Below are 19626 nucleotides of genomic sequence, written 5' to 3' on the forward strand. Positions count from 1 at the left end.
ACCAGAGATTGGAGTTCAGACGAGCACCTGCTATGGACATAACGATAAAACAAGGATAGGCTCGCAATGTCTCTTCTGTGGGAGAGAGGTTGCAGGATAGAGAAAAAGGCATCCCCCACTAAGCCACAAAGCTATATATAATCCAAGAAAGATCGATATGTTGTAAAGCAAAACGACCAAACCAAACACCATGAATAAATATAAGAAGATATAATAGATGCATAAAAAAATCTTTTTATTAAAATGACCCGGAAAATGTTGATATGCCGTAAAACAAAGCAACTAAACCAAACCACTCGATTTGGGACATTGGATATTCGCACATCACATCCCTGCATAGGTATCTATATAATACTTCTCTTTATCTGTCAGTTCATTCCACTTTTTCTTGGGAACTACTGGGCCGATATAGCTGAAATTTTGTATGGACCTTTGCTTTGATAATGTGGAGCAAACTAAGTAATTAATATCTATATAATACTTCTCTTTATCTGTCGGTCCTGGATATAACCTTAAACTATATCCAATGGTGGAGCCCCAGCTCACGGGCTTTGGGGAGTATGGAGCCACCCTTTAATTGTCATTGCTCCCAGGTCCATTCTTCAAAATGACTGGATTCGGCATTAAATAACCTGAAAAGGGTTGATATGATGTAAAACAAAAACAACCAACAACTAAACTCTTTATCTATCAGTTCATTCCACTTTTTCTTGGGAACTACTGGGCAATCTAGCTGAAATTTTGTATAGACCTTTGCTGTGATAATGTGGAGCAAACTAAGTAATTAATATCTATATAATACTTTTTTTTAAACCATCTGTCTGTTTGTTCCACAATTTCTATGGAACTACAGGGCCGATCTGGCTGAAATTTTGTATGGACCTTTGCTATGATCATGTGCAGCGAACTAAGTATTATGATATCCGTTTTTTGCCATTGGTTACTTACATTCTTAATTAATATTAAAGATGACATTTTGTGCTTTCTTTGCATTTTTTAAGACATTACTTTTCTTAACATTTCAGACATTTTAAGACATTACTTCCTTAACATTTCAGATGTGCGCCAATCACCTGTCAAATTCCCAGGATGCTGAGCACCGTTACAGAGCTGTATGTCGAGCACTTTTTGCTGAGGCCTTTGAACTAATCACTTTTCTTAACAAAGTTTCTACCGGACAGAAAGTAAGTTCGTTTTTGTTTTATTTTTTGTTTTTCTGAAATAATGGCTGCAAAATTTAGATCCGATGTTGAAAATCTATCTACCTGTTTTTTGAAACGGTGTACTCTAATTGTTGCAGTATTTTTGATATGATGAGAGGGTATGATCACCGAAAGTTGGAAGGTCCTATTTATAGATACTGACGATAAAAAACTAACAAATCAAATGCAGCCAAGGTCTGCTAGCAACCAATGAGAAACTGGAATTGCTCCATAAAAATATTGAATCTTTCAGCTTTCCAGCACAATTTTTTCGTGTCAACACAAGAAAGATCTTTTGCTTTTTAACTGTAAAATATTATAACGTCCAAGACTTGTACAGAACAGCTACCCACTGAAAACTCTTGGGCTTCAGGTCAAAATCAAAGTGTAGTATCTGTTCTGATGCTACACTTCAATTTTTTGTTCTTGGTGAGTGGAGGAGAAATCCTTCATGACTGAGACAATTTTTGGTCCTCCAATTTATCAGAGAGGGACCTATGTTTTCAGTGGTGTCCGTTAGTCCGGACGATTGCCAGATAACCGTCCATTATTTTTTCCTGAAATTTTGCTAAAAATTGTATTTCATTAAATAAATGTGCACAGTAAAAAAACCTTCTTTTTTTTTTTTTGCAAAAATTCCCATTGCGCCCCCAAAAATGCTCAAAAGAGATTAAAAAAAAAAAATGCTCCAAAATGGCTAAAAATTACACGTTTTGCCCCATAACTTTTGATCCATTCATTAGATTTTTTTAAATCTTGGCCAAAATGTGTAGCCCATTGTTCTTAATATAAATCTAGTATGGGTGACCCTGGCAAAATTCTGGTTCGCGTCCCTGGGTACTTTTAGTGCTGAAAACGCCCCTTTTTGTGGCTCTTTTTATATTTCTCAACAAAAACTTGATGTGTCTGACTAAATAGTGTTTTTTACACGTTGGTCCACTCAAATATACATGTGTCAAGACCTGCAACTGCACCGTTATCCATCTACTCTGGGATTTGGTGTCCCCAGGGGCTCAAAAGATGTCAAAAATGGCCCAAAATGGCACTTTTTGCCCCATAGTGTTTGATCCATCCATTAGATTTTCCTGAAACTTGGTAAAAATGTTTTATGGCATCATATCACATGCAACACCAGAGGGGGACCATGCAGCAAAATCCCTCCCCTCCATTCAAATGTTGAAAAGCTTTCTACTCTAATAGCTTTTCCTTCCCTGTTATTTTTTTTTTCCAAATTGTACCAACATGCATAAATGTAAATTAAATGTAATATGAATAAACATCTTGCTGCACAACTCCCCACTTAGGTCGTTTCTCATAAATCTATCTTCTAAATACAGTAATTCAATATAATTTGGTACTTTTGGTTTAGGTTGAATAGGAGTAAAAAAAAAAATCTTTTTTAATAAAAAATAGTACATAGTCTGGGATATAAATGTTGTAATGGAACGCATATAAACGCATGTAAAAATAGCAGCAGCACCCGAAGGATAGATGGCTAGCAAAAGTATTAACAACAGCAACCGTTTGAGCACTATGAAAATTAGCAAGTGTATGCTGGCTTGCATGACAAGAAAAAAAAAAGACACCATGTGATCAGGAAGACAGAAAAACACATGCTCTTTTTTCAAACTGTTTGCGTTTGAAATTCCTTCACTCTTTTTTTTTTTTTTTCAGATTGTACCAACATGTATAAAATTTAAATGTAATGTGAATAAACATCTTGTTGCACAACTCTCAACTTAGGTTGTTTCTTATAAATCTACCTTCTAAATATCCAATACATCTTGGTACATCTGGGTTAGGATGAATGGAAGTAAAAAAAATAAAAAATAAAAAAATTAAAAAAAAAAACACATGGTCAGGAAGACAGAAAAACACAGCTAGGCAAGATGGATGTGTGGCCCCGCAGTGACGGCAAGAAACTTTTTAGCTGGTGTCGAGACAGCAGGGTTTTGCTAATCTCATAGCAGTGAAGAGTTGAAATTGATGTTTTAAATTGGCAAATACCGTTTTGTGCAAAAAAAAAAAAAAAAAATCCGTCCTTCCCCCCCCCCCTCACTGACGCATACAAAAAATAACTCCGAGTGAGTGAAACAATCTTCCCTTCTTCTTCTTCTTCACAAAATCACAATTACGTCCCGTCGCTCTCGCAAAAAAAAAAAAAAAAAAAAAAAAAAAAAAACGTCCTTATATGCAAACTTTTAATTGCGACAGTACAACAATTTGTTGCATATCTCTCTTTTCTTTGTACTGGATGGATTCCGGGTTCGAATGACGGTGATTCTTGTGCACATCCTATTTTGTAATCTCAGTAGAACTAACGGACTATTGTTCCGTTTCGCTACAAGCTAATGGAATGAACAGTAAAAAAAAAACATTATTTGAAAAGTGATGATTGCTAAAACAAAAAAAAACAAGTATTTTTTTTTTTTTTTTTTTTTTTGTCTGTTTGTAGCTGTGACAGTATTTGAGAGAAAGTGTATGTGTCTGAAAATTTAGAGAGAATCTATCTTTTTAACGTCTCGGCCTAACGTTCACAGGAAGCATGAGTTGGAACAATTACATTGAGAGCATTGCCAGGACCGCTGCGAAAAAGGTAGGTTCTCTCTACCGTGCTAGAAAGCTACTGACCCCTGAAAGTATCCTGTACCTCTATAAGGCCATCATTCGCCCATGTATGGAGTATTGTCGTCATATTTGGGCCAGTGCATCTGCTACTAGTCTCTCACTCCGAGACAAGGTTCAAAGGAGAGTCGCCAACCTGATAGGTCCTGAACTGTCATCCAAGCTTCAGCCTCTGTCCCATCGACACAAGGTAGCATCCCTCTGCCTGTTCTACAAGTACTTTAACAGTGTATGTTCTGATGAGCTACAAGCACTTGTACCCCCTCTACGTAAATACCCCCGACAAACCTGACAAGCAGTACAATCCCACCCCTTCACAGTAGAGATCCCTAGATGTAAGAGAGCCTTCTACTCCAGTAGTTTCTTCCCCAGAACCGCTAGACTTTTGAACACCCTGCCAGGTTTCTGCTTCCCCCACTGTACTGACATGCAGAAGTTCAAGTGTAACATGAACCGACATCTTGCTGCCCAACTCCCCACCTAGTACCCCTGTAGGCTGTGTCCCTAATAGTAGCCCCCTACATCAAAGTGGCAATGTGCCTTGTTTGGGGTGAAAATGTAATTTAAAAAAAAAAAAAAAAAAAAAAGTGAATATTGCATCAAGACTGTCTACGCGTCGGTCGACGACAGTACCAGACGGAATGGAGGTTCAAACTTTTGGTTTGAACTGTAGCGAATACAGTTCGAGCGTGACGGCCACATGACAATGTGACTGGAAATTGCTTGTGAATTTTATATTTAATGTACTTGCAATAACCCTTATCCCTGAGTGGCTTCCAGGCCTTGATAAGTGGTGATCACTGTGTAAAAAAAAAAAAAAAAAAAAAAAAAAATATTCTCGTGAAACTTTCTGAGGGATGCGGACTGAACCTGTCCACACCAGGATAGGAAGGACTTACACTTCTGTCAGCCAACCAATATGCCATATAATAATAAAAAAAAAAAATTAAAAAATAAATATAAAAAGGTCAAAAGAATTTAGTGTTTCATGTTCAGTCCGAGTAACGCCTGGTTTTCCTGCTAATCTAAAAGTGATAGCAATATTTCTAACACATATTTAACATTTTGTAATGCCGGAAGAATTTTCTGAATGGGTTTGGCATAATTAGAATAAGCAGAGCGAAAACCAAATCCATCCCAAATTGTATCAAAATATTGGCAAAGTTGACATGGAAAGCCATTTTAGTGATATTTTTTTTTTTTTGTAATCTAATATATAAATTGCTATATATCTGTCTTCATATTTTCAAACTCTATCTCCTCCGAAACTAAAAGTCACAGAGCGACGCTAGGGGCTTCAAATGATTGGATTTTTTACGGACCATTCTTTTATGGGTCTTTAGCTGGTTAAAATTATTTTTAAGGCGTCAAAAATGGGTCAAAATTGAAAAAAATCGTTATACATTTTGTACATTTATCTTGGTTTAATTTTTATTTTTATCAGTTCATATGTGTGTCCCGTTGCTATAGTGGTAACGTCACCAGCTTTGAATGCTACAGTTTCAGTTTCGCTTCTAGCTTATGGCACCCAAATACTTTTCTTTTTTTTTTTTTTTACTTTTGAAATCCTGACTCTATAATAATATATATGAAATCTGGAGAAATTAAAGTGTATTTTATGCCCGGGCAGAGCCCCCCCCCCGCCCTTTCCTTCCGCTAGTGTGTGTGTATATATATATATATATATATATATATATATATATATATATATTTATATATATATATTAGGGTTGGGACGATTAATCGGAATCGGAACTTTTTGGGGTATCAAAATCGGAAAAATTATAACCTAATTTTCGATTCCAAATCGATTCTTTTTATTAAAAGAAAAAATTTTTTTTGACATTAAAAATGAAACAAGCACAAATTGTTTTTTTTTTTTTTTGTAGAAGTTGTTCATTTACAACATAAGACTGAGAAGAGCCACAAAATGGGTTATAAATCTCATCTACAGATTTAACTTTGATTCCTGTTTAATTTCTTTTATTTATTGATCAATTATGGAAAGATAACTTGTCTATTCCTTTTGCAAATTGTTAGCATCTGTTCGATAAATGACTATATACCCCTACTCGAGGGAGTTCACTTGACTATTAGGTTTTAAATCCTCTGGAAGGGTTTTTTTTTTTTTTTTTTTTTTTAATTTCATTGGCAGCTGTACATTGTTGATATTTCCAATTGGCTTCTTCTAAAATAATTAAAGTTTAATGGCACTTATCTTTGGATGCAAATGAAAAATATAGATGAAAATCTCTTTTGAGTTCATCAAAATCTTGGATGAGATACTTAAAGACAAAACATTCTGAATATTTTCTTAATTAAAAAAATAAATTATATTCAAATTTTAAAAATTATAAGCGTACCTCAAAAATAAGAATTGGATTGGGACATTTATTACTGTAATTAACAGAAACAAAAAAATAAACAAATATTTAACAAATAAATGCTACGAAAGGCAAGACTTTTAATACACACCTGAATAAATTTATTTGCGTTTAAACTTCTTTTAAAGTGTCTTTTTGGTGGTGCCCGGAAAACTCGTCCATTTTTGCTATTGAATAAATATTGATTGAAAACACATTTTATGAGCATTCTTGAAGGATACATTGTTTTTAAAGGTATTATACTACCCATAATACTTTTTTTAAAAATATTTTTAGTTGTTTACTGTTGTTTTAAAAAAGATAAAATCGAGTTTCTAGGTGTTCTTTTTCTAACTGGCTACGTTGTTAGTGGGTTCACTTATTTTAAAGTATTTATTAAGTTCAAAAACGAGGCTACAGACCGCATAATATTTCTTTTTAAATATTTATACTTATTAACCGTTGTTTTTAAAAGGGAAAAGTACATTTTTCTACCTAGCTGGCTAAGTTGTTAATGGTTTAATTTATTTTAAAGTGTTTATTCAGTAAAAAAAAAAAAAAGGAGCGTCAAGTGTTACATGAGAATGAGAAATAATGTTTGACATGAGGGGATCACATTTTAGGGGCCGTGATAATAATTGCTCGAAAATAGAAAATTAAAGAAATACTGAGGGAGATTTTGTTTTAAAAAGAGCCCCCACACTCCAAAAGAAAATAAAGTTTAATATTTAAAAAAAAAAATAAAAATAATTATAACATTTTATTTAATAATTATTTTATTATAAATATTTATGCATAATAATCCGAAAAAAGTTTCAATAAAATTTTACCGCTGCGATATTTACCTAAATTCAATTTATTTTTTAAATCTTGAAAATGGAAAATTAATTCAGTGATTTAATCGCTGGTGGGCGGCCACTGCTTTTAATTTTTTTTTTTGCACCAGAACGATTTTTACTTGTTAAAAAAACGTTATTATACAGAAAATCGGCAAAACTGAATTACAAATTTACATTTACAGATAATCAAATGTAACTTTATTTTATATATATATATATATATATATATATATATATATATATATATATATATATATAATGGGAATGTTGGATATTATGTACTGTCAGGTCGACGGGGTTTCAATGGGGAGTCTGTTGGCCCCAACTTTAGCGGATATTTTCGTTGGGTACCATGAATCCGTTATGTTCAATTCTACAACTAAACCCACTGCATATTTCAGATATGTTGACGACACTTTTACTATTTTTCCATCGCAAGGTGAAGCGTCGATATTTTTTAATAGGTAGAATTCATTGTTGGGGCTCTTAAGTTCACTATGGAAAGTGAGAAGGACAATTCGCTTCCCTTCTTGGATGTTCTTGTTGAACCTTCAAGGGGGTGGGGCTTTCTCACTACAATTTATAGAAAGCCGACATTTACTGGCCTATATGTGAACTGGTTGTCTTTTGTACCTAAATCACGTAAGGTCGGCTTAATTAATACTTTGGTACATAGAGCCCTCATGATTTGTTCGCCTAACAGATTGGATGTCGAACTCGATAATCAATAATCAATAATGGTTTCCTGTTGACCTTATTGATGATTGTATTTTCAAAAAGGTTGCGGATTTTAAATCCCCTAAAAAGGTTGGACCCTTGAAATGCCCGGTTTATTTGAAATTACCGTGGATTGGGGAAAAGAGTAATAGACTTTCCAAACAGATTCGCAGAAGTATTTACGACTGCTTTTATTCTGTGTCCTTGCGTTTGGTATATACTACGAGACCTGCTTTTCCTTCTTTTCGCAAGGATAGTTTACCTTACATCCAAAATAGCAATATTGTAAATCAATTTAAATGCCAGTGCGATGCTGGTTATGTTGGGCGAACATCCTTGCATCTTTTGACTCGTATAAACCAGCATGTTCGATCGAAGATCAGACAAGGGAGGATGGGGTCTGGTAGTCTCCCTCGTTTTGCAGCCATGGACTCTGCTATTGGCCAGCATTTGGGTGACAACCCTTTCTGTGCCGATAGATATAAAATAGATTGGTTCGAGGTGCTACATAGAGCGGACTCCAGAAACCATTTAAAGATTTTGGAGTCTGTCTCTATTGCGGTGCGTACACCTTCTTTGTGCCGGCAAAAGGAAACATCCAACGCATCGTTTCTCTTTGGCGAACTTTGAATCTTTTCTCCCGTTTTTTTTTCTTTTTTCCCCCCTCCCCCTCGTTGTGCCAATATTTTAATCGTTTTTAAACGTTAATAAATTTATTTTAATATCCCCGTACTTTTGGCACATTCAATAAGTTCCCCTAAGTCTTTATTTTCGATATAATATTATTTTGTACGCTATCGATTTTCTCCTGATGAGATGATAGCCGAAAGAGCTCTCGAGAAACTTCCGCTTATTATTTTCAAAACTGTATATAAATTCTGTATCTCCAAACATTTATTTAAATATATATATATATATATATATATATATATATATATATATATATATATATATGCTAGCAGGCCGCCTGGCATTGCCCAGTTGTAAAATACACATAAGTATTTTATTTTAATTCATACAGAAACTGAGACATTGAACGTGCGAATAGATATGAAAATATTGCCGTGCTATTAAAATATTGTTTAATTGAATATTTTTCAGCTTTTGAAGAAACAAAATGAGAATTATGAAGAAATTGAAAGATTGGAAGCCCTTGAAAGATCAGATTGGGTAAGTAGCAAGCGTTTCTTCCCTTTTTCCAGACCCGTATCGAGGCGATGATTGAGGCTGAAGGCGGCTACATTGAATAGATGTTAGCTCTACTACATAATCAAGTAACCTGAATTGTTATTGTTTTTTTTTGTTTTTTTGTTTGTTTTTTTTTTTCAATAAAAGTTTTAAAATAAAGCTTCTTAGAAGTGCACACCTGTGGAACTCTCTGCCGCTTCCCTGTTTCCCTCCTGACTTCAACCTGGATGTCTTCAGAGTCCAACATAAACAAATTCCTGATGAACCGCCCCCTTAAGTAATGACACTTTATCAAATCTCCGATACTAATACAACGATACCATCCCATTGCATTGCTGTATACGCAATAACTCTTATCCCCAAGTGGCTTCTGGGCCTTGATAAGTGGTGACCTCCATGTTAAAAAAAAAAAAAAAAAAAAAGCTGTAGTGCTGTTTTCTTGAGGGCGACAAATTTATTGTTCCACCCTGTAGTTTCTGAGAAAAAGTGTAACGGACAAACAGATGAAGAGAAATATAATTTAGAAATTGTAGAAAGTTTAAAATTAAGTACAATTTATTCCTCCATTTTTTTTTTTTTTTTTTTTTTTTTTTAGTTTTTTTTTTCTTGGTCATTTATTGAGGTGGGGGTGGAGGGACAGAGTTCTAAATGCTTTTATTACGATGAATCACAAAACAAATGAATATTTGGTGTGTCTGTTGGAAGCATTTTTTTTGTTGTTTTTTTTTTTTTCTTTACGTTTTTCTTTTTACTTAGGAGTCAAGGTTTGAAAGCGATTCGAGGATAAGAGTTAATAAATGTAAGGTGATAGTATAGTAACCGTTAATGGTGTAAATTGGGTAGAATCTGATTATTTATGGGGACGACACAACAAGAACTTCTATTAACTGTATGATTGTGCTATTTTTTACTGATTGCCCGGAAGCCACTCGAGGATAAGGGTTAATGGGTATACATTAGTCGATGTGATTATAGCGTAGTAAACATAAGTAGTGGAAATTTTGTAAATTGGATTACTTAGGGGGATGGTTCATCAAGAACTTGTTTACATTGGACTTGAAGACAATCAGATTGTAGTCAGCCGGAGAGTGGGCAATTGGAAGAGAGTTCCACAGGTGTGCAGTTCTAAGAAAGGAGCTTTGTTTGTGGAATCTACGTTTAGGTTTAGGCACAGATAAAGAGTGCAAAAAGACTGGGAAAATTATAATCGAAGGCAGGATTGTATACTTGTACACTGCATGGCAACGGTGGCGAAAACAGATGAAATAGTAAGGAAAATCTTTGGTTGCAGAAACCAACTCAAATGATGAGATAGTACTGACCAATCACAAACTGAATTAGAATAATAGTAAATACAACCAGAAACTAAGGTAACTGAAACTGTCAGAATAGATAAGAAAAGAAAATCACATAATGTAATATCTGTTCTGTCATGAGACTAATGTCCTAGGTATTACCTCCTCCTTTGGTAGTATTTTGTTCTGCTGACATGACCCCCATCATCCTAGGTATTACCTCCACCTTGGGGGGGGGCATTGTAGTATATTATCATCTGTCATATATAATAGAAAACAAAAATGGTCGCATAATTTTCAAATAAGTGATGATCAAAGTTTGTATGACATCCAAGAAAATTAAAAAAAAAAAAAAAAAAAAAAAATTGGGAAATGATTTGAAAAGTAAATGTGGATTATATTTAGTTTTCTCCCACTGCTACACTCCAACACCAGGGTCGGATAGTTGGATTTGAACTCCCCCTGAGGAGGGTCATTCTAACCTGCAAAAAGTGCCCTGGCAGCCCCGTCGGCATTCCCCAGTAAGAGCGCCTCATGTGATTAGCAATAAACTAATCTATAATATAAATCTCACCTTTCTGTTTAAATGTATGTATCTATGCCTAAAACTTTCGACAGAGGTGATGGATTTTCACGAGATCAATATCATTTTGAGGCTCGACCCTTTGGACAACAAATATCGAAAAATTGGCCAAAAACATTAATTCCTTCACCCTCAACTGGGCACTTTTCTACAAGGAAGGGTCGATTTTTCTGGTGATATTTTCGAAAGTCAACCCCACTTTTCGATTGACTAGCTTTAATTTAAACCTTTACCACTTTCAGTTTAGCGATGGATGCAACAGCAAAGACGTCACTTTTTTTCTTTTTTTTTCACATTCTTTTTTCCTTCGTGGTACAGGTTCAAGCCTGCCTGCCTACAACCACTTTTTTTGCTCAAAACACATCTCTAAACACCCGGGCAAAGTCAGGTACCCAGGCTAGTCTTTTCTCAAAGAGAGAAGGTAAAGCCTGGGAGGGTGGACCTCCTGGAACTGCACAGAAACAGCCTTACACCGCAATCAACGGGGACCAGATTATTACAGGAATGCTCTAATTTCTGTTGATTTTAGGGGCCGAGGATAAAATCCCTAGCCGAATTGAAAGTAAACATGGGACCAACATGCATGCATTCAAAGCTGCCCCCCCCCCCGTCTCCACTCATCTGTTTTTTTTTTTTCTTCTTGAAGTGTAGGAATTTCACTTATTATATAAATATGACAAGTCTATAATTATAAATGTTTCATCATAATCCGCTCCTGGCAATGCAGGTCGAAACAAGTTTCTTATAACAATTGAAAACTTAGTCACCACAAATATCTACGCATCAGCATGCGTATTCATACTACCCGTTTGTATATTCTCTCTCGTTCTCCCCCTTCGATTATTTTTCAGTCCAGGATCCCATGTTAACGTCACCATCGTTAATAACAAGTTTCAAATGTACAAGAGGTGGAATTGCTACTTTAGAATTACGTTTTACTTGTGGGTTTTAGACGCGGCCACAGGCTCATGCAGGCCACAAAAAACTTTTTTATTTTTGACCAATTTATTTCCTTCGAGTTTTAATAAGTTGCAGAAATTTGTTTTTCAATCCCTCCATACTTCTTTTTTTTTTTTTTTACAAGGTGGTCAACACTTATCAAAGCCCGGAAGCCACTCAGGGATAAGGGTTATTGCGTGTACAGTACGTTAATGTTGAGATTTGGTAAAGTGTCTACTTAAGGGGGCAGTTCATCAGGAATTTGTTTATGTTTGACTTGAAGACATCCAAGTTGTAGTCAGGTGGGAAACAGGCGGACGGAATAGAGTTCCACAGGCGTGCACTTCTAAGAAAGAAGCTTTGTTAATGGAGTCTACGTTTTGGTTTTGGCACGGATAAAGACTGGGGAAAATTTTTGACAGTGGTTTCAGCTAGACGGGTGTTTTTCTACGTTATCTTTTGCTAAATCATTATCTTTAACGTCCGTTTCACATGTTGGCATGTGTCGGACGGATTTTCGAAATTGACTTCCAAACTATTCTATCTCTGGTCAGGTCTTTATTTATCCCTCTTTCTAACGTGTCTTTTTTTTTCTTTTCTCGTATTCAGTGTGACATCCGTTTCATATGCTGATATGTGTTGGATGACTTTTAAAATTGGCTTCCTAACTAATCTATCTCTGGCCAGGTCTTTATTTATCCCCCTTCCTCTCAAGTCCATTCCTTCATTGGCCTTCTTACAAACGACCTTTTTACCCGACTAGCTCGACATCTACTAACCCAAGCATTCTAATACATCATAATCCTTATCGTCTTTGACGTCCACTTCACATGATGACATGTCTTGAACGACATCTTTGTGAAATTGACTTCCAAACTAATTTATCTCTGGTCAGGTCTTTATCTTTCTCTCGAGTCCATCCTTATTATTTTTATCACTATTATGTTTTCATTGTCCTACTTCTGCCAGCTTAGTTTCTTTCTTCCCCCCCCCCTACCCTCCAAAAATAAGAGCTGACGTAATGTGCAACTTTATCTTGTAATGCATTTGTTGGTCTTCGGGATAAGATCAAAGTGTAGTATCTGTTCTTCAGATGCTGCAAGCTATGGCTAGCTATGACTAGCTATGACTAGCAAAGACCAGATGTGGGGGCAACCCCACATGTCTGACCTTTAACCAGCTCCCATTTCCCACCTCTCGGGAGCTGGTCCCCTTTTCCCCTTCCCCCTCCCTTCACTCCTCACATTAAAAATCGGCCTTGTGCCTAATTTGCTCGGTGGGGGAGCAAATAAATACCATCTGTTCTTCAGATGCTGCACTTCAATTTCTTGTTCTCTGTCAGTGGAGGAGAAATCCTTCACGACTGGGACAATTTTTATTTTTGTTCCTTTTCTCCACGTTAAAAAACGACCCTGGTGTCTAACTCTGTCCCGTGGGGAGGCATTGTAAATAGGAACTTTATCTTGTAATGGAATATAATGTCAAAAAGCTGTCAAGCAAGTTTGTTAGTGGCGCTTTTTATTTAAAATAATTTTTTATTTTTTTTATTTTTTTTTTAAAGATTATTGTAACAATTGAGGTTAGGATAGTCAGGTGTAAGTGTGATTCCAAAAATTATGGGTTGATGGAGTTGGCCAGAGAAGTCCTGCCGGTCAATGTTCACCGTTACACTAACTGGAGACGCCTCAACATTTTCTTAAAAAATGACGACTTATATAGGTTTTCGGGTATGCTGAAAACAAATATCACAGGGAAAATTAGTGCAGACAAATAGTTTTCAAGATATAAAGATAATCTGTGGAGTTAACTCAACGCAATTCCAAAAGCCGTTCTTAACATGGGGAGGGGGGTTTATTCCGAAAGCCATTCTTACCATGGGAGGGAGAGTTATTTCGAAAAAAAAAATGACATTGAATAAACGTTTGCATCTCGTAGATTTAACTGCACAGATTGTCTTCGCATGCGCACTATCCCATTTTATTGTGAACTGTCCCCCCAAGTAATCCAATTTACAAATCGGCATTAAATAACCTGAAAAATGTTGATATGCCGTGAAACAAAACCAACCAACCAATTTACAAAATTCCCACTACTTATGTTTACTGTGTTATAATCACATTGACTAATGTATACCCATTAACTCTTATCCTCGAGTGGCCTCCGGGCCTTGATAAGTGGTGATTCCTGTGTAAAAAAAAAAAACAAAAAACACACAACAAAGATGGCGGCCAAGTAAAACTACTAGAAATTATGATGCATAATACAGGTATTTATATCTCGAAAACTATTTGTCTGCGCTAATTTTCCCTGCGATATTCGTGTTCAGCATAGCTGAAAACCTATAAAAGTTGTTGATTTATCGAAAAATATTGAGGCGTCTTCAGTTGGCATAACATTGAACACTGACCGTCCTGCCATTACTAGTTAACCCGACCGCTGTCAATCAAGGCATGTGTACCCAGTGTGATGATATATGGTAGTGAAACCTGGTCACTGAGAGTTGAGGACATGCGTTGCATGAAGAGAAATTATGTGAGAATGTTACGGTGGATGTGTAATGTGAATCTTAAGGATAGGCGTAGGTCTGATGACCTCTGAGGAAAATTAAATATGGACTATATAGAGAGATGTGTGCAAAATGGGAGACTCTGATGGTATGTTCACATTGAAAGAATGGATGAAGATGCTTGAAAATTCTTCAGATGTGAGCATGGAGGAAGAAACTGGTCGGTCAAGAACCAGTCTGCTGTGGATGGAATTCTTTTTCAGCAAATTTGTTAATAATATGATTAATTGATAGACATGTTTTGAAATTATTGAGATAATGATTCATCGTCTGTATTTTTGAGGATTTATTTGGACTACTGTTCTCATCTTGAGTGTTATTTTCACATTGTTTTGGCTGATGTAACCTCCGACCTGCTTCAGGTTTATTTTGTACAACTCGGGGAATGTTTCTGTTGAAGCTGGGATACTGCACGGAATTTTATTCCTTGAACAAAGTTTCTTTAAAACTGCATGCCTGAGGAACTCTGTTCCATTTTCCTGCTTTCCAACTGATTACAATATGGTTGTCTTCAAGTCCGACGTAAACAAATTCTTGATGAGCCATCCCCTTAAGTAATCCAATTTTCCAAATTGCCACTATTAACGATGACTACGACTTGTTCCCCTTGACCACTGTATACTCATTAAGCTTTATCCTTGAGTGGCTTCCAGGCCTTAATAAGTGGTGACTCCTTTTTAGTAAAAAAACAAAAAAAAACTCTGTTTTATTGTTGCCAAGGTTGACGGAAAAATGGTTGCATCATTTTACCACTCCAATGCAGTATACATTTATAGGTTGAACATTATTTTTAAACCTTTTATGTGTGTATGGACATAGCTCAAAGGGTAATGGGTAAGGCTGGCGAGCTATATGTTTTGATTTTGATTTTTGATGACACCGAAGTCATAGTTTAAAAAAAACAAAAAAACTTTTGAAATCACTACTAGGCAGCATTACTATATATTGGGTACAGTATAAAAATCAACAGGGAATTTGCTTCATAATAATAAATACAAATTCTACATAAAAGAAAATATATTTAAGCGTATTTTATGACCGGGCAATGCAGGGCGGCTTGCTAGTAAATTATAAAATTGCTAACTGTCTTGCTGTCATTTTTGTTTCCTCTTTTTTTTCCTTTAGTTCAATTTTCCAGCTTCCTACACCTTCCTGCGCTATCACAGCGTTCTAAAACATCTTTTTTTGTTTTTGTTTTTTTTTAACGTGGAGGTCACCACTTTTCAAGGCCCGAAGGCCACTCAGGGATAAGGGTTATTTTGTGTATAGAGATAGTATTGTAGTAATCATTAGTATTGGGGGTTTTGATAGTGTCTTACTTAAGGGGGCGGTTTGTCAGGAGTTTGTTTATGTTGGACTTGAGGACGTCCAAGTTGTAGTCAGGTGGGAAACAGGCAAGCGGCAGAGAGTTCCACTGGCGTGCAGTTCTAAGAAAGAAGCTTTGCTCATGGAATCTACGTTTGGATTTAGGCACAGATAAAGAGTGGGGAAAATTATTGACAGTAGTTTCAGCCAGACGGGTGTTTCTCGTGAAAGATTGGTGAGGGGGGGGACGAGGGATTGGAGCTCAGACGAGCCCTGCCATGGAAATAACGATAAAACAAAGACAGGCTCGCAACGTCTCTTCTGTGGGAGAGAGGTTGCAGGGAAGAGAAAAGGGCATCCCCCATTAAACCACATAGTCTATTTTGTACTCTGTCAAGGCAGGATAGGCTGTTTTTAGCAGCTCCTGCCCAGATGTGGCAGCAGTACTCCATCCTTTGACGTTCTTGGATTTTAAACAGATAGAGAATTGCATCAGTAGTGAGATATCTTCTGGAGCGGTAGAAGGATCCCACCATTTTCCCAGTGTCCCTGGCAACAGATTTGATGTACGTGTTCCATTTCAGATCAGGAGTAAAGGTCAAACCCAGAAGCTTGTCAAAACATGAAGCCTCTCCAAGATGAGAGCCATCCATTTCAATTGATGCCAGATGGGGATCAGAGCCTTGATGATGTAAAGATAGAAGCTTGGTTTTGAATGCATTAAAAGTGACCAGCCACCTCTTCCCCCATTTTACCACGTGCTCAAGATCAGAGGAGAGAGAATTAAGGAGAACTTTGTCATTTACGGCCTTTGATGTGTTTCCATAGATGGTCGTGTCATCAGCATACAATGTGTGCAATGCTTCAAGAAAACTATATTTCTCTCATATCCTACGCATATTTCTATGTTACATTAAAATTAATGGCCTGTTTGATTTAAAAAAAATTTTTTTTTTATTTTTTAATTCAAAATTTTATTTTCGTCTAGGCTCGTCTGTGGATTCAAATAATGAAACAGTTGCGGCACGGTGTCAAGCTGAAAAAAGTTGAACACTGTGCTTCCTCCTTGGAAGGGGAGTATGAGATGACTCCCTATGAGATGCTCATGAAGGACATAGTCTTCAAAAGATACACCCTTAACAAAATCATGGTAGGTGCAGATTTGTGACCTTCCTTATTTGACATTTGTGACCTTTCTCATTTGACATTTGCGACCCCCGTTTGACATTTGTGATCCCTTGTTTTGTTTTATTGTGTTTGTTGACTTTTGACGCCTTGTTCTGCTTCTGATTTAAGGTTTGCTTCAGATATCCATCAAGTCTATGAAAATTTTCATAATGAATTTAAATATCCCCCTCCCCCCATTTTTAAAAATTTTTTCTCCACCTCAAACGAAGCACATTGATACTGAGAGGTAAGGGTCTGCTTTGACTTAGGGACACCCTAAGTAGGGAGTTGAGCAGCAAGATGTCTGTTCACATTACATTTAAACTTTTGCATGTTAATACAGTCGGTGACACAGGAAATTACTGGATGATTAAGCTAAATGAAAAATAGTCAAAGTTTCAGGGGGGGGGCAGAGGCCGATTTATTACATAACAAGAGCTGTTAATTGAATGGAGGAATGATTGATGGATGGGAGGTTATAATTTAACCTTTATTTAATGGAAGTTAGTGAAAGTATGTGATTTCCGGAAGAAGTAAAGTCTTCCTTTTTATGACTGACAGTTTAAACCGGTGGACACAAAATGAGGAGACAGATGCACATAATGTAAATGGGACAAACCTCTCTCTCTCAAAGAATTTTTCCTGTTCCGAGATCAGTATGCTTTTATATATATATATATATATATATATATATACACACATATGTAGTAGAGATTTAGAAGGCTATCACAATGCAAGGAATGAATAATTGTAATAGCCTTCTAAATCTCTACTACATACCTATCCCACACAATGCTTCAAGCAAACTACATATCAATTATATGTATATATATATATATATATATATATATATATATAAAACGTGTGTGTGTGAACATTCTATATTAGCTCCTGTTGTGATAATGGGATACTTGATATCATAGATAGAGCATTAAAATTGATTTTAAAAAATTTACATTATTTATTGATTCATCAAATATTTGAAAATATTATGAAAAAATTTTTTCCTGTTCCATGGAGTTTCCAAAAATTATACGTTTTCGTCAGAGCAAATTTCCTCTGAAGAAAAAGACTAATGTTTTGAAACTCCATGGAATAAGAAAAAAAAAAAATTTCATTATATGTCTTTGTTTTTAAACATTTGATAAATTGGTAATAGTCAGCTAGCGTACTTCCTAACTTCCGGTGTGTCTGCTACCGGGAGCAGTGACAAGGCAAATCAGTTTCCTTCACTTTTATTGCTTTTAGTATTTGTATTGTAAAGCGATAGTTTTAATTCTTCTGTAAAAAAAAATAAGCACAAAAAGTGTTTTCAATAATTCCTTAAAAAAAGAAATTAAAAAAAAAAATGAATTTCAATAATTCTTAATTCAACTAGATCCTGCACGAAAGACGCTACAAGAGGAAGATTCGGGAAGTCTCAGCAACCGCAACTGATGGAACTTTTGAATGCAGCCGCTGTGGCCGAGCCTGCTTGTCTCGCATTGGGCTCATCAGTCACAAACGTGCCTGCAGTTGACGTGGACAACCACCTTCAAAGAATCTTTGTTTGCGAAGTAAAGCCATTGATAATTTAACTAAAACCAAAAAAAACTTTTCAATGTTAATTAAGTAAAAAAAAAAAAAGAACGATTGGAAAACAGTAAAAAAAAAAAAAAAAGAATGATTGGAAAACAGTAAAAAAAAAAAAAAAAAAAAGAACGATTGGAAAACAGTAAAAAAAAAAAAAAAAAAAGTACATCCGCTGGGGAGATACAGTCATGAGAGAAAAAAAAAAGTGAAGGAACTGATTTACCTTCCGGTAGCAGACACACTAGAAATTAGGAAGTATGTTAGCTGACTATTACCGATAAATTAATAAAAAGGGGGGGGGTCATCATTTTATTTTGTTGTCTGGAGCATAACACTTTGGAAGTTTTGGTCTAACATGATTTTGTCTTTCGAGACAGCTGTCCTTATTAACCTTCATCAGGTGAAGGGGATTGCAAACAGGTTAAGAGTCACTTTTCAAGTTGTCCTCATCATCCAAGTCCATGTTGTCCAAAAATTGGTTTTAAGATAAGTAATTTCGTTTTAAAAGAAATGCTTGATAAAATCTCTCTTCCTCTTCCTTACACCAATGCAACAATATTTCTATAGATTCTCAGAATAATCTCTGACCCTGTCGGTGGGGCATTAGAATACGTCGACTGCCCCCCTGCAGAGGGTAAAAGTCCCTCAATGGGGGTCCTGGATATGACCTTAAACTATATCCAGTGGTGAGGCCCCAGCTTGTGGGCTTTGGGGAGTTTGGAGCCACCCTTTAATTACCATTGCTCCTAGGTCCACTCTGACCAGGAGTGGTAGCACCTGTTAGGGTCCCAACTATGGGTTAAATAGAAACCGACGTCAAAACAACAAATATATTCTATTAAAAAAATTTTTCTTCAAAATTTTTGGATTCGGCATTAAATAACCCGAAAAGGGTTGATATGCCGTAAAACAAAAACAACCAACCAACCAATCAGAATAATCTCCAATATATACAACGTGCCTTCAATAAATTTCCAAACCTTATTCGTATGGGCAGTTTTATTGATAGTACACACATGAAACTCTAGTGCCCTTTGAAGTGATCACCTCCGGCTGCAATGCACTTGTTGTACCATTTCCACAGCTTCTGGAAAACCCCATAGAAGTCTTCCTGTGTGAATGTGTCAATTGTCTCATAACGACAGCTGCTAGGGTTTTCTTTGAGCTTAGGGAATAACCAAAAGTCACAGAGCGCAAGGTCTGGATTATAGAAAGAGTGAGGAACTGTCTTGATGTCCATTTTAATATTAATTTACAAAAACAAA

The 19626-nt window shown here is 36.0% G+C and overlaps 1 protein-coding gene across 18 annotated transcripts in view; it reads left to right on the forward strand.

The window, feature by feature from the left end:
* The window catches only part of LOC145258337 (protein spire homolog 1-like), a 559588-nt gene that overhangs the window by 301992 nt on the left and 237970 nt on the right, over positions 1-19626 (forward strand). For all 18 annotated transcript variants that reach the window (XM_080116504.1, XM_080116505.1, XM_080116506.1 and 15 more), the window contains exons 4-6: positions 1059-1184; positions 8848-8916; positions 16611-16772. In XM_080116504.1, the coding sequence (XP_079972630.1) occupies positions 1059-1184; positions 8848-8916; positions 16611-16772 (357 nt within the window). The remainder of the gene's footprint in view (positions 1-1058; positions 1185-8847; positions 8917-16610; positions 16773-19626) is intronic.

The sequence above is a fragment of the Euprymna scolopes genome, chromosome 33 (genome assembly GCF_053919585.1).
Source record: "Euprymna scolopes isolate OS-2025 chromosome 33, ASM5391958v1, whole genome shotgun sequence".
Taxonomy (NCBI): domain Eukaryota; kingdom Metazoa; phylum Mollusca; class Cephalopoda; order Sepiida; family Sepiolidae; genus Euprymna; species Euprymna scolopes.